The sequence below is a fragment of the Scylla paramamosain genome, chromosome 34, assembly GCF_035594125.1.
Source record: "Scylla paramamosain isolate STU-SP2022 chromosome 34, ASM3559412v1, whole genome shotgun sequence".
In the NCBI taxonomy this organism is placed as follows: Eukaryota; Metazoa; Arthropoda; class Malacostraca; order Decapoda; family Portunidae; genus Scylla; species Scylla paramamosain.
Window position 1 is genome coordinate 7,905,220 of NC_087184.1, and position 15,994 is coordinate 7,921,213.

The 15,994-nt window shown below is 43.0% G+C and overlaps 1 protein-coding gene across 5 annotated transcripts in view; it reads left to right on the top strand.

The window, feature by feature from the left end:
* Window positions 1–15,994, top strand: part of LOC135090085 (ubiquitin carboxyl-terminal hydrolase 31-like) — a 74,721-nt gene that overhangs the window by 51,883 nt on the left and 6,844 nt on the right. For 3 of the 5 annotated variants that reach the window (XM_063986393.1, XM_063986392.1, XM_063986395.1), the window contains exons 3-10: window positions 4,484–4,576; window positions 6,988–7,137; window positions 7,724–7,862; window positions 8,772–8,916; window positions 9,419–9,581; window positions 9,808–9,986; window positions 10,978–11,083; window positions 15,308–15,448. In XM_063986393.1, the coding sequence (XP_063842463.1) occupies window positions 4,484–4,576; window positions 6,988–7,137; window positions 7,724–7,862; window positions 8,772–8,916; window positions 9,419–9,581; window positions 9,808–9,986; window positions 10,978–11,083; window positions 15,308–15,448 (1,116 nt within the window). The remainder of the gene's footprint in view (window positions 1–4,483; window positions 4,577–6,987; window positions 7,138–7,723; window positions 7,863–8,771; window positions 8,917–9,418; window positions 9,582–9,807; window positions 9,987–10,977; window positions 11,084–15,307; window positions 15,449–15,994) is intronic. The other 2 variants (XM_063986396.1, XM_063986394.1) reach the window with 1 other exon arrangement.

Below are 15,994 nucleotides of genomic sequence, written 5' to 3' on the forward strand. Positions count from 1 at the left end.
TCCTTTCCCTCTCTTTTTCCCCCTTGAAAGGTTTAAGTATATGTGTGTGTGTGTGTGTGTGTGAGAGAGAGAGAGAGAGAGAGAGAGAGAGAGAGAGAGAGAGAGAGAGAGAGAGAGAGAGAGAGAGAGAATCACAGTGTTATGGTGATTTGATGATTCTCTCTCTCTCTCTCTCTCTCTCTCTCTCTCTCTCTCTCTCTCTCTCTCTCTTCCTCTTCCACACGTGTTTTGTCATTTACAGGTGTGTGTGTGTGTGTGTGTGTGTGTGTGTGTGTGTGTGTGTGTGTGTGTGTGTGTGTGTGTGAGAGAGAGAGAGAGAGAGAGAGAGAGAGAGAGAGAGAGAGAGAGAGAGAGAGAGAGAGAGAGAGAGAGAGAGAGAGGTGGGGGTCCTCTCCTCCCTTCCCTCCCTTCTTTCCTCCCTCTCCCTTTCCTTCCCTACTCTTCACGCTCCTCTCCCTCAGAAAATTGGCCATACTGCGCAGAGAGAGAGAGAGAGAGAGAGAGAGAGAGAGAGAGAGAGAGAGAGAGAGAGAGAGAGAGAGAGAGATAACCTTGCTCTCGACTTATACATTTGTTATTATATTGCGTAGTTAAAGTGGAGGGAGGGAGAGGGGAGGGGAGGGGAGAGTAGGGGAGTGAGAGGTGAGGGTTGGGGTATTAGATGGGACCGTGATGGGGTGGAGAGGGGTGATAGATGGGGAGGAATAGGAGAGAGGGAAGGTGAGGGAAGGAGGGATATAGGTGGAGTAGAGGAGGGATGTGGAGAGAGAGAGAGAGAGAGAGAGAGAGAGAGAGAGAGAGAGAGAGAGAGAGAGAGAGAGAGAGAGAGAGAGAGAGAGAGAGAGAGAGAGAGAGAGAATGCTTACAATTATTAGATCTCTCCACTCTAACTTACCCTCCTCCTCCTCCTCCTCCTCCTCCTCCTCCTCTTCTTCCTCTTACTCATACACCTCCTGCTCCAGTTCGCGCGTCATCAGGTGGCAGGAGCGTGGCGTGGGGAGGAGGAGGAGGAGGAGAAGGGTGAGGAGGAGGGTGCCCACTTGCCCGGGGCCTCCAAGGAGAACTGCAACGCGGACCAGTTACGCTCTTACGCCACTCCTCCTCCTCCTCCTCCTCCTCCTCCTCCTCCTCCTCCTCCTCCTCCTCCTCCTCCTCCTCGCTTTGTCACTGCGCGTCGCCACTCTATTACGCACCACCTACCTATGCGAATCTCTCTCTCTCTCTCTCTCTCTCTCTCTCTCTCTCTCTCTCTCTCTCTCTCTCTCTCTCTCTCTCTCTCTCTCTCTGATGCTGAGAATAGACACACTCTTAAAACAATATTAACCAACAAGAGATGCCTGTTTGTTTACACACACACACACACACACACACACACACACACACACACACACACACACACACACACACACACACACACACACACACACACACACACATACCTGGTCACATTCCATATCCTAAGTGCGCGATGAAGTATGGCGCCTATAGGAGGAGGAGTAGGAAGAGGAGGAGGAGGTGGTGGTTGTGGTGGTGGTGGTGGTGGTGGTGGTGAAGGAGGAGGTAGGTGAGTGAAAGGAATTAAATAGAGAGAGAGAGAGAGAGAGAGAGAGAGAGAGAGAGAGAGAGAGAGAGAGAGAGAGAGAGAGAGAGAGAGAGAGAGAAAGCAAGTAGTGATGATGAAAGATTTTGAGTAAAGGAAAAATGGAGATAGTGAAGATAAAATGCAATAAATGCGCAAAATTTATAAGAAAAGAAGGAGACACACAAAAGGAATGATTAAAAGAAGGAAAAATGAAGTATCAGCTAGTGAAGGAAAGATAGGAACGAAAAAAAAAAATAAAGAAAGATAGAAATAATTTGATAAGATAGAAATAATTTGATAAAGCACTCAAAAAAAAAAAAACGAATGGTAGAATTAATAAAAAAACAATAAGAAAAAAAGTAAAATTAAAGCACATGAAAGAAAAATCCGAGAAAAGAAGAAGAAAAGAATGAAAGAATTGAGTAAAGAATGGGAGGAGGAGGAGGAGGGGGAGGGGTAAGGAGGCGCCCATGAACACACCATCCCCGCGCTGCTGTGTCAATTAGGGAACAGCTGCAGCAGTCCACGTCGGCGAGCTGCATGAATGAGACGAGGGGGGAGGAGGTAGGATGGGTGGGAGGGGGTGGTGGGTGGAGGGAAGGCATAGGAGGAGGAAGAGGAGGAGGGAAGGGAAGGGAAGGGAAGGGGAAGCCGCTAGACACGCCCATTAGCTTAGGGAAGAAGAGTGGGGAGGTGGTGGTAGTAGTGGTAGTAGTAGTAGTAGTAGTAGTAGTAGTAGTAGTAGTAGTAGTAGTACTAGTTGTTGTTGTTGTTGTTGTTGTTAGAAACTGTGTGTGTGTGTGTGTGTGTGTGTATGTGTGTGTGTGTGAAGGAATGGGGACTGGGAAGGGAAGGGAAGAGAGAAGGTGGGGGGTTGGGGGGTGCAGCTTACTACAACACAGACCGGAAGTAGTTTGAAGCGTAACGTGAATAGGAGAATGAGTCAGGTGGAGTGCGTGGCTGACTGAGTGAGAGAGTGAGAGAGTCAGGAGGAACGTGAGTCACTGATGGAATGGTAGATGAGGCTTTAGAATTAGTCATGGTAGTAGTAGTAGTAGTAGTAGTAGTAGTAGTAGTAGTAGTAGTAGTAAGATGAGAAGAAAAAAGAGGAAGATTAGGAGGAGGAGGAGAGAAAAGGAAGACTAGTAGTAGTAGTAGTAGTAGTAATAATAGTAGTAGTAGTAGTAGTAGTAGTAGTAGTAGCAGTAGTAGTAAGATGAGAAGAAAAGAGGAAGATTAGGAGGAGGAGGAGAGAAAAGGAAGACGTGGTAGTAGTAGTAGTAGTAATATAATAAATAGTAGTCATTATTGTTGTAGTTGTTAATGTTTACGTGTTGTCGTTATTGTTATTGTTATTGTCATGTCACCAGCACCACCACCACCACCATGACAAGGCAGCAGGTTCCCCAGAGCTGTCTCCCAGGTGGTGGTGGTGGTGGTGGTGGTGGTGGGACAGCTGGTTCAGGCTTAGCATCATCTAAGGTTGCAGGAACATTGCACCACCATGACACCTCTCCCCCCACCACAGCACTCCCACTTCCCCCATTCCCTCCCCTCGCATCCCTCCCTTCCCTCTCTTCTCTCTCTTCCCTCCCTCTTCTTCACTCCTTTACTGTCTCCTCATTCCTGTCCTCTGTTTCCTGCTACTGATTCTCGTTCCTCCTCCTCTTCCTCCTCCTCCTAGTGATTCTCGTTCCTCCTCCTCCTCCTCCTCCTCCTCCTCCTCCTCCTCCTCCTCCTCCTCCTCCTCCTCCTCCTCCAGTCTCACTTATCCACACTTCATTTAGCAATTATTCTTTCTCCTTCACCACCTCCTCTTCTTCATCTTCACCTTCTCTTCACTTCGTTCTTCCTCCCCCTCTTCCTCCATCCACTATCACCACAATCATTATCATGGAATCATTGTTATTGTGTCACCAAGTGCTTCTGAATTACTGTGGATATAATTGGATATATTCATGTGTGTTTGCTTTACACACACACACACACACACACACACACACACACACACACACACACACACACACACACACACACACACACGTTTCCTGCTCTCATTGCGACGTGCCCTCTCCACATTGCAACAAAACTTCAAGGTCACCTCCTCCTCCTCCTCCTCCTCCTCCTCCTCCTCCTCCTCCTCCTCCACTCATGAAAGCTGACAATGGAAGGACGCTACACATTTACTGTTGATCACATTCTGTATTTCTATAAGTAATAGAGAATAATATACTTGAGTGGCCAACCTTATACTGTGCTTTAAATATGCTGTGAAATAAATGTACTAGGTTATTCTTCTTCTTCCTTGCCTTATTACTCTCTAGCGTGGTCGGCTGCTTCTCTATGTTGTCGCCAATTAAAGTACTAGGTAGTTACAAGGTGTTAGACAAGGCTGATGTGTCACGGGAAGGTTTGTAGAGCACTGTTTTTTCGTTCTTGTGTTATTGTGTTCGTCAGGAGATACAGACAAATATCGCTGTGTTTACACTGTTCGCTTCTTATTGACACTTTCAGCATCATTGACTGTTATTGACCATATATGCTGCTGTTCACCCACATTTTATCTTTATTATCCTCCTTACAGTGGTAATTAATTAATTTCACTCAGGCAGGCTGTAGTGTTTTATGCATTGTAAGCCAACAAAGTAAAAAGAAAATATTACTCATAAACCACAGGCTGAATACTTTACGATATAACTCACAATACAAAACTAGAATAAAAGAAAGCTCTAATGCAGAAGTTACAATTAGTACTGCAAATGGGGCACTGTTATATTAGAAGCAATAGTACACTATTTCTCACAGCCTGCCATGATGATAGTTGTACACAAGTGGATGGCTTGGATGGTAACTGTTCCCCTGCCAACCTGAGCACTGCCTAACCCGCCTTCTTCCCTACAGAACACCTATGGCCGGCCGGACGAGATCGTGGCGGCGGAGACCCTGGCCAATCACCTCAGATGCAACAGTAGCTTCATCCAGGAGATTTTCCAGGTGAGCTTCATTAATGCACTTCTGTTGATCTTGATTAAACAGTACATCACATTATTGTACCAAGCTTCATCTAACTGTGCCTTATTAGTTATTAATGCACCTTTTATCATTGCCATATCTCACGTGCCATGTAGAAGACTCTGTGACCTTGCCGTAAACGTAAAAAAAAAAAAATAAATAAATAAATAAATAAATAAATAAATAAATAAATGGGGCAGGTGTTTAGTAAGGCTGTAATAGCAGCATTCGAGAGTGTGGCGAAATTCGACATTTCCTAAGTCCAGTGAGCTCTGCACCAGTCAAGAGTAAACATTGAAATGACTTTCTTTTGTTTATAACTGGGATTTGTGGGTAGTGGCATATTGAGCTTTCATGGTATCTATACAGCTGATCCCTCCAATCACTCTATGCCACTCGTAAGGTCATTCGTGAAGCTACCGCTTACGACTATACACGGTAGGTTCAGTTATACTTTTCATTTCTTTTAGAGACGCGTCAGGCGTTCTGATAGAGGCTCAGTTAATTGTTAATATGGCTACCCAGTGGAGGGAGGTGAAACAAAAGTGTTTGTTCGGCAGAAGATAATCACTGTGTGGGATATTTAACAGCAGCAGTGTTGAAGATGCGATATACAGACGTAAAGAAGTTCCATATGTTTATGAACGAACCCGCCAAACTACCCACCTTCAACGCCGATAATCTCCATACTGCCACCTGTGAGGTATAACGGTATAATTTTTAGGTCCCTCGTTAGGTTAGGCTGTGCTAGGGTAGGTTAACGTCCAATTTGGGGTTCAGGGGGGGGCACAGCTTCCCCCCACCCCCAACCCACCCACACCGGCAAAGTTAGGTAAAGGCAAGATATTAAGGTAAATTTCTTTAGATTTATGCGCGCCCATATTTTACTTATTTTTCATCCCCCTCCTCCCAAACCTCCGATTCCCTACAGGCCCCCCCCCCAGCTTGTTTGAGGGGTTAGAGGGGGTTGAGGGGGGAATGGGAGGCGGACTTATCAAGAAATATCCCAAACCTAAATTAAACCAAACCAAACTCAGCATAACCAGACATTGTAAACCAAGCTTAACCCAACCCAACCCAACCCAACCCAACCAATCCAAACTTAACCCAATCCAACAAAACTTAACCAAATCAAACCAAGACACCCCTTTATCATGCAGAACAAGCATAACATTTTATTCACCACCAGGTGACTCATTCCTGTAATACTTCTCACAGTGATGCATATATTTATTAATATTTTCCTCATATCACATCACTGGGAGGGTGAGAGAGAGAGGGAGGGTGGAGGTAATGGTGCAGGGGAGGGAGGTGGCAGAAAGGAAGGTAAAGGTCAGGTGAGGAGGAGGAGGAGGAGGTGGTGGTGGTGGTGGTGGTGGTGTGGTGGTGGTGGTGGTGGTGGGGCTTTCCTAGGCATGGTGTTGTGTAAACTAGATGATTGTGTTTCTTTTTTTATCCTCCACCAAACCGAGAATATCCTGTGTGTTGTAAGATTGTGTTGTGGCCTTCATGTTGTCTTATCATCCTCATGTGTTGAGTTTGCTTAAGTTTTCTTAGTTTGTTAAATGAGTTTATCTTTTTTCCTTTGGTGTAGCAATTGTTTCCTTTCTAAGTTGTTGTTGTGGTGGCTGTTGTAATCTGTGCTGTGTTTTCCTTTTTTTTTTCCTCTTTAAAGTTTCATTACTTTCACCATCTGTTCTTTCCACACTCCAGACATTTCTCAAGTAACTCCGTTCAACTCTTGCATACTTTCTTTCATCACCATAATCAAGTGTGAGACATATTTGATAAACATTTTGCTTTATGTTTCCCAGTCTTTATGGCATATTATTATGACATTACTATTTTTATCAACTTTTCTTCTATTCCTTGTGATGTTTTTCCATATGATATTAGTTAATTAAAAGAAAATCAGGATGGTTCTTGTTCATGTTTAAGTAGATTTGTGCTCTCTCTCTCTCTCTCTCTCTCTCTCTCTCTCTCTCTCTCTCTCTCTCTCTCTCTCTCTCTCTCTCTCTCTCTCTCTCTCTCTCTCTCTCTCTCTCTCTCTCTCTCTCTCTCTCTCTCTTTTCCTAGTATTCTCATTCACATCTTGTCCATTTCTCTTTTCTTTCTTTTCTGTCTTTTGTTTATTTTGTTTGGTGTTTTTTATTGTTTTTGTTATTTATTTATTAATTTTACTTATGTTTTATCTTTTTATTGTTTTATTTCATTTATTTATTTATTTAGGTACTTATTTTATTTATTCATATTTTTATCTATTTATTTTTTGGGCACCAATCTTCAGCCAGTGCTCCCTTCCATCCCTCACTCCCGACGTGGGTTGCCGCTACCATTACAATCCCCCAGTGACAGCCATCTGACCGCTCCTCCGCCTCCTCTCCCTCCTGCAGGCTCAGTTCCGGTCGTCCCTCAAGTGCCCTCACTGCCAGAAGGAATCCAACACGTTCGATCCGTTTGTGTGTGTGTCCATCCCCATCCCCCAGCGGCAAATGCAGGCCATCTTTGTGTGTGTGGTGTACCTCAACCAGCAACCCAAGCAGGTGTGTGTGTGTGTGTGTGTGTGTGTGTATGTGTGTGTGTGTGTGTGTGTGTGTGTGTGTGTGTGTGTGTGTGTGTGTGTGTGTGTGTGTGTGTGTGTGTTTGCTTGCTGGATTCTGGTATGTGAAATTCAAGTTGAGTTTGTTGTCTAGGCTTCATATTTGCTATTTAAACTTATGGATTCTGTGTGTGTGTGTGTGTGAGAGAGAGAGAGAGAGAGAGAGAGAGAGAGAGAGAGAGAGAGAGAGAGAGAGAGAGAGAGAGAGAGAGAGAGAGAGAGAGAGAGAGAGATTGTTTAGGCTTCAGCTATAATGTTATTGTAAATTCAGTGATATACAGTAATATACAGTTTGAAATCTCTTAATTATTGCTTAGGTTACTTCTACAATTATTTTCAGGTATATCTTTAATTTAAAACCTGTAATACTATTGTCACCATCCTACCATTATCGGTAACTTGTTCTAAAAATTCACCATTACTATTTTGACCATGCTTGAAAACCTTCTAGTGCTACCATGAACATAATCTAAAGCTCCTACTACTTGTATTTGCCCCCTAACACTCCTGCTCTTCTGTCACTGCCTCAGGTCCAGCTTGGCATCAGCATTGAGAACACAGCCAGCATCCACGACCTCCGGCAGCAGTTGGCGGAGGACTGCGGCATCCCGGCCACCAGTCTTATCATCACCGAGGTGGACGGGGAGGGCTTTCACCGCACCTTTGCTGGTGGGTCACTTGCTGCTTGTCATATTGTGTACTCCAGTATACTGCCCTCTCCTATCTCAGCACCTGTCACAACACAATATGACACAGTCCTACCTTTCCTTATACCACACCATTTCCCACCATTCTTCACTCTATAGAAGCTTGCACCACACTTATTCATAGCACAGCACACCACCATCCTGTCTCATACCACACCACTCTCCATCTCATAGCACAGCATTCTGCACCACAACACTTACTTTCCACATGCCATGCTGCACATTATACCACACTTCCTCATCTCAAGACAGCACACTATCCTGCTTTACCTCCTGGCATCTTCACACACCACACCACTCTAGCACACCATTTCTCATCATACCACAATACACCATTGCCTCACTCCCACACCACATCATATCCAGTTGCAGTGTAGATAATTGTTTATATCATAATTGTAGTACTGTATGTTGCTATTTTTGTTATATATAGTATTTTTATTATTTTTTTATTTATTTGTTTTTTTTTGGTTGATGTATGTTCACGAACCTCAGAGATTAATTTGTAAACACTGAATGGTGCTGCTATTGATGCTGAATATTCTGAACTGCTGACCCTGTGAAGAGAAGGAATGCTTATCTAGATTGCTTTGATTAGCATTCTTTTCCTGTTGTTCATGTTCTTTGTTGAAACAGGCTAACATGGCATAACAAGTGTGGTGCTACAAGAACAGACAGCCCACCTTCATTTATTAGTTTTAAGAATGATAATACAAATCACAGTCCATTACATAACCACAATTGTTTTAAAAAATTAGAATACTCTATCAGCACAACAAATAACAGCCTATCACAATCTCTCTGTTATTGTTAGCTTTAACCACAATATGACAACAAACTTCAGCCCTTCCCTGCCCTTCCCTTCCCCCAGATGGCAGCCCAGTCAATGTGATAGGGGAGAGTGACCCCCTGTATGCCATCGAGCTGCCACCACACAAGCCACCGACGCAGGAGAGCGGCGCCTTCATCCTCATCACCTGGGTCAATGTGGTGCTGGCGGACCCAGAGAACATCAGGTGCTGCTTGGAGGGAGGGAGAGGGGCAGGGGTGAAATTTTATGGCAAAGCAATGATGGAGTTAAGCTATTGTACATATGAGCTTTATGTAAAAGTGGTATTGGATATAAGAACAGGAAAATGAGAGAATCAGCAAGAAAATGTCAAGCCTCCACATGACAGTCTCTCAGAGTTGATTTTCAGCTTTCTTTGATCATAACAATTAGAAAGCTCTAATTTCACTTTACTAATAATAGCTCATCACTCTCACACACCTGTGTAAAGTTGAAAACCAGAAGCTGAATCACCACAAGTCACAGTTTGCACTTCTTTATACTCATGATTGCTGTTTGTAATAGGTTACACTTGTGCTGTTTTGAATATCTGAGAAAACTTTAATCTTTTTCTGGCAAACTTTTCTCTTTTTATTCCTGAAAATCAGTGGTTCACTGTATTTGAAATGTGATATCCAACCTTCACAAGAACTTTACCATGTTTTAATATGTCTTGATGTCCCACAAAGCTATGCTGAGTCCAAACATGGTGCGATGTTTTGCTGGTACAGGTTCGGTGGTGTGTACCAGAGCCAGGTGGTGCGGGATGTGAGCTATGTGGACTTGCAGAAGCTCCTCCTGAAGGAGATGACCAACATGGTGACCAACGACACCCTCACCTCAGAGCAAGAGGTGAGTGGCCCTTCCAAGCTTTCCCCAGACACACCTTGGAGACATTGCTTGTTGATTTAGTGCTTGCTTGTGGTGCTACACTTTCAAGGGACAGATTATTGTGGCCATTTAGCTCTGCCCATCTCCTTTCTCACTCTGATGCAACTTGTTCCCACCAGTAACTTTTCAAAGATGGAAATATTTCAGTACCTGAGTCTGTTCATACAACATCCATGTGTTTCCTCAGAGTGGACTGTTCCTCATTGGTGTGGATGATGGTGGCAGCTGCGTCATATGCCTGGACCCAGCCCTGGACGTGCCTCTGTACCACGAGTGTGTGGAGCAGGCGCTGGCGCTCTGTGACCCAGCGGCAGGGCCCCCACACATCAAACTCGTCCTTCAGTGGACCAACCAGACCAAAGAGAAGTGAGTCTTGCCCACTGGCACATCATGCACACCACAGTCTGTGGGTGATGCAGTGCAGTGAGGAAGGAAATGTTATTAATGTTTGTCATATACCATTCAGCATTAAAGATTTCAGAACTTATGATCATTTCTTTTAGTGAGAATAGAGAAAATAAAGGTATATTTGTGGTGCATGAGTAATTATAGATCACAAACCCTTTAATTACTTGAAATATTGCCATTAACTTTATAAAATTCTCAAAGTATTGGGAATAAAATTAAAGATACTTTGTTCCCAAAAGTATAAAGGAGATAAATGTAAGCTGTACAGTGTTCATGTGTAGGGACTGAATGATGTTAGTAGTGATTTCTGTGAACCACTTGTAGAGGTTGGTTGGTGGTGTGGAAGCAGTGCAGTGAAGGATGGTGATGCTTGAGGAACTTAATGTGCTACAGAAGGATATTCATATACACATGAATGATTGTTGTGTAGGAATTGCAGTATACAACTTAATGTAGGTGGAATGAATAGTAAGGATGTGTTTTATTTAATGTATAGATTCAGAATGTATTATTTACATGTACTGAACACTCAGTAATCTGTGCGACAATTCACAACATGGTGTTTACAGTCCCCTTTAAGAAAGGATAAGGGAATTAAAAGAATTTATTTATCAGTGTCAAAATTTTTTAATGTAAAGAGGTGGCTGCAGAACCAAAAGTAATGTGGCAGAAAAATGCAGAAGGAATAATGGTTTAAATAACAGTGAAAGGATAAGATGATAGTCTGTTTATTTACCTACAGGCATCATGGATATCATTTACTTATTCCTCAGGTTTTGTTTGATATTTTGCTTGTATCCTGAGAGAGAGAGAGAGAGAGAGAGAGAGAGAGAGAGAGAGAGAGAGAGAGAGAGAGAGAGAGAGAGAGAGAGAGAGTACAATAGGTAGCTTTAAAGATAATCATTGAGTAATATTAAGGAGTCTGCTCATCCCTCCCCTCCTCCAACAGGTACATAGTAGATGATGTGGACCATGTGGATGAACACTTCAGTGTGAAGGAGCTGAAGGAGAACCCCCTACAGTGTGCCTCTGTCTCCCTGCATCAGTGTCTGCAGGTGAGCCACTTTTGCACCCTCACCCACTTACCTCACCCCACCACCTCTGTATTTTTAGCTCATCCTGCTGCTTTACTTCTACCCACTTGACTCTTCTAAGTTTACAACCACCTGTATATTGTTAACTTGACATGCTGACCTATTTTTACATATCAGGATATTCTGTTATTCCAGCTCTTTTCTCAAACTTGTTTCCCAGTTACACTATCACTAAACTCGGGTTTCTCACACCCCCATTTTTGAAAATTGAAAAACCATACCAAACACAGATTTATTAAAGTAAATATTAACACACTCAATTTTCAGTATATAACTAATACCTAGACCTATTATTTATTACTTTTTTCCTTAATTACATTTTTCAATGAATTAAAAAAAATAAAAAATAAAAAAATAAGTATGAAAATTGAAAAAAATAGACAAAATTTAGAAAAATATTAATGAAAAAAAAAAGCTAAACTGCAGATTTCCTTCTTTTGTAGTTTTCTTCCAGATGGATTAGCTCTACTCTCAGAGACTAATCCAACTAAACCAGGTTGTTAGAAACCCAATCTGTAAATAAAATGGGAGCAGTAAACTTGGGTGTAAGGCACCCGAATGGTAATTTATGGAAAAAATAAGTGCCCGCAGCGGAGAAACATGACTTGCCTTTGTCTGAGCTTGTGAAACACTGAAGGTACTGAAAAGTACAGGGTGGTTGTCACATGGGAACATCACGTGATCAGTGTAACTTCTGTAGCCCCGGGTGTCCCACACCGGAGATTACTTCTCTAGGGTTAACCACATTTTGTTGAAAATTTATTAATGAATTTATTGCTGGGTGTGTGTATGTTTTTTTTTTTTTTTTTTTTTTTTTTTTTTTTTTTTTTATGTAAGGACACTGGCCAAGGGCAACAAAAATCTAATAAAAAAAATGCCCACTGAAATGCCAGTCCCGTAAAAGGGTCAAAGCAGTGGTCAAAAATTGGTGGATAAGTGTCTTGAAACCTCCCTCTTGAAGGAATTCAAGTCATAGGAAGGTGGAAATACAGAAGCAGGCAGGGAGTTCCAGAGTTTACCAGAGAAAGGGATGAATGATTGAGAATACTGGTTAACTCTTGCGTTAGAGAGGTGGACAGAATAGGGGTGAGAGAAAGAAGAAAGTCTTGTGCAGCGAGGCCGCGGAAGGAGGGGAGGCATGCAGTTAGCAAGATCAGAAGAGCAGTTAGCATGAAAATAGCGGTAGAAGACAGCTAGATATGCAACATTGCGGCGGTGAGAGAGAGGCTGAAGACAGTCAGTTAGAGGAGAGGAGTTGATGAGACGAAAAGCTTTTGATTCCACCCTGTCTAGAAGAGCAGTATGAGTGGAACCCCCCCAGACATGTGAAGCATACTCCATACATGGACGGATAAGGCCCTTGTACAGAGTTAGCAGCTGGGGAGGTGAGAAAAACTGGCGGAGACGTCTCAGAACACCTAACTTCATAGAAGCTGTTTTAGCTAGAGATGAGATGTGAAGTTTCCAGTTCAGATTATAAGTAAAGGACAGACCGAGGATGTTCAGTGTAGAAGAGGGGGACAGTTGAGTGTCATTGAAGAAGAGGGGATAGTTGTCTGGAAGGTTGTGTCGAGTTCATAGATGGAGGAATTGAGTTTTTGAGGCATTGAACAATACCAAGTTTGCTCTGCCCCAATCAGAAATTTTAGAAAGATCAGAAGTCAGGCGTTCTGTGGCTTCCCTGCGCGATATGTTTACCTCCTGAAGGGTTGGACGTCTATGAAAAGACGTGGAAAAGTGCAGGGTGGTATCATCAGCGTAGGAGTGGATAGGACAAGAAGTTTGGTTTAGAAGATCATTAATGAATAATAAGAAGAGAGTGGGTGACAGGACAGAACCCTGAGGAACACCACTGTTAATAGATTTAGGAGAAGAACAGTGACCGTCTACCACAGCAGCAATAGAACAGTCAGAAAGGAAACTTGAGATGAAGTTACAGAGAGAAGGATAGAAACCGTAGGAGGGTAGTTTGGAAATCAAAGCTTTGTGCCAGACTCTATCAAAAACTTTTGATATGTCCAAGGCAACAGCAAAAGTTTCACCAAAATCTCTAAAAGAGGATGACCAAGACTCAGTAAGGAAAGCCAGAAGATCACCAGTAGAGCGGCCTTGACGGAACCCATACTGGCGGTCAGATAGAAGGTTGTGAAGTGATAGATGTTTAAGAATCTTCCTGTTGAGGATAGACTCAAAAACTTTAGATAGGCAGGAAATTAAAGCAATAGGACGGTAGTTTGAGGGATTAGAACGGTCACCCTTTTTAGGAACAGGTTGAATGTAGGCAGACTTCCAGCAAGAAGGAAAGGTAGATGTTGACAGACAGAGCTGAAAGAGTTTGACTAGGCAAGGTGCAAGCACGGAGGCACAGTTTCGGAGAACAATAGGAGGGACCCCATCAGGTCCATAAGCCTTCCGAGGGTTTAGGCCAGCGAGGGCATGGAAAACATCATTGCGAAGAATTTTAATAGGTAGCATGAAGTAGTCAGAGTGTGGAGGAGAGGGAGGAACAAGCCCAGAATCATCCAAGGTAGAGTTTTTAGCAAAGGTTTGAGCAAAGAGTTCAGCTTTAGAAATAGATGTGATAGCAGTGGTGCCATCTGGTTGAAGTAGAGGAGGGAAAGAAGAAGAAGCAAAGTTATTGGAGATATTTTTGGCAAGATGCCAGAAATCACAAGGGGAGTTAGATCTTGAAAGGTTTTGACATTTTCTGTTAATGAAGGAGTTTTTGGCTAGTTGGAGAACAGACTTGGCATGGTTCTGGGCAGAAATATAAAGTGCATGAGATTCTGGTGATGGAAGGCTTAAGTACCTTTTGTGGGCCACCTCTCTATCATGTATAGCACGAGAACAAGCTGTGTTAAACCAAGGTTTAGAAGGTTTAGGACGAGAAAAAGAGTGAGGAATGTATGCCTCCATGCCAGACACTATCACCTCTGTTATGCGCTCAGCACACAAAGACGGGTCTCTGACACGGAAGCAGTAGTCATTCCAAGGAAAATCAGCAAAATACCTCCTCAGGTCCCCCCAACTGGCAGAGGCAAAACGCCAGAGGCACCTTCGCTTAGGGGGATCCTGAGGAGGGATTGGAGTGATAGGACAAGATAAAGATATGAGATTGTGATCGGAGGAGCCCAACGGAGAAGAAAGGGTGACAGCACAAGCAGAAGGATTAGAGGTCAGGAAAAGGTAAAAAATGTTGGGCGTATCTCCAAGACGGTCAGGAATGCGAGTAGGGTGTTGCACCAATTGCTCTAGGTCATGGAGGATAGCAAAGTTGTAGGCTAGTTCACCAGGATGGTCAGTGAAGGGAGAGGAAAGCCAAAGCTGGTGGTGAACATTGAAATCTCCAAGAATGGAGATCTCTGCAAAAGGGAAGAGGGTCAGAATGTGCTCCACTTTGGAAGTTAAGTAGTCAAAGAATTTCTTATAGTCAGAGGAGTTAGGAGAGAGGTATACAGCACAGATAAATTTAGTATGAGAGTGACTCTGTAGTCGTAGCCAGATGGTGGAAAACTCGGAAGATTCAAGAGCGTGGGCACGAGAGCAGGTTAAGTCATTGTGCACATAAACGCAGCATCCAGCTTTGGATCGAAAATGAGGATAGAGAAAGTAGGAGGAAACAGAAAAGGGGCTACTTTCAGTTGCCTGAGACACCTGAGTTTCAGTGAGGAAAAGAAGATGAGGTTTAGAAGAGGAGAGGTGGTGTTCTACAGATTGAAAATTAGATCTTAGTGTGTGTGTGTGTGTGTGTGTGTGTGTGTGTGTGTGTGTAAAACAATAATAATAATAATACACAGTTTAATCTTTAGGCAGTTAACAAACTGAAAATGTACAGAGGGGGTGGGGAAATACTTAAAATTTATCCTAAACCTAAGTCTAATCTAGAAGGGAAATACTATTGTGTGTGTGTGTGTGTGTGTGTGTGTGTGTGTGTGTTAGCTGATGTAACTGAATTCTCACCTGATTTTTATAATTTCTTCATTTTAAAGAATTATATGATGTGCTCATTAGAGCTATCATTCATTAGCTAATTTTTGTGGCCATGTAAAACTTATTGAACTCAATGTATTCAGTAATTATGTGTCCTTAGTTTTCCTGAATTTGCCACATCCTGTAGTGAGGCATTCAGTTCCACTCCACCCTGCTCAAGTGTGTGCACAAGTCAGCATGGTTGTCTCCCCACAGCTGCACACGTCGGCAGAAAAGCTCGGGTGTGGGGACGCATGGCACTGCCCAACTTGTAACCGCAAGCAGCAGGTGGTGAAGAGACTCATGCTTTGGTCCGCCCCACAGATACTGGTCATCCACCTCAAGCGCTTCAAACAAGTGAGTGTGTGTGGCCTTGAAGAAGGCTGAGGTTCTCCTTTGTAATTTATTGATTTATTTTTCTTGTATTACTAATTGATTTATTAATTTACAGTGATATTGCGTGGTAAGTTAAGGAGGTAGACCATTTGTGTCTAGGACAACTTCTTGCTGTGGATGGAAGAGTTGATGTAGAGACAAATTTAGAAGGAAAGAAGCAAAAAAGACTTGAGGAATAAATAATGTTATGATTACTTAGAATGGTTTAAGAGGAAAGGTTGTGCGGGTGAGCTGTGTTACTGACATTATGATATAGGTGTGAAACAGAATATGGAGGCATCAGAGAAAATACAATATAGATGATGTGCCTTAAGTAATATGGATAGGGAAGAGAAAAGAGTAAGTTCAGATGGTAATTGTTGTTGTAGGAGAGTTGACAGAGCAGAGCAGGAAGTGTTGTTATATTCTAGGAATGCTGAGAGAATGGAAAAAAAGCATTAATGAAAATTTAACTTGATCTGATGTGAGGTGTGGAATGGACAGTGAGAAGTTCACCTGCAATCTGGT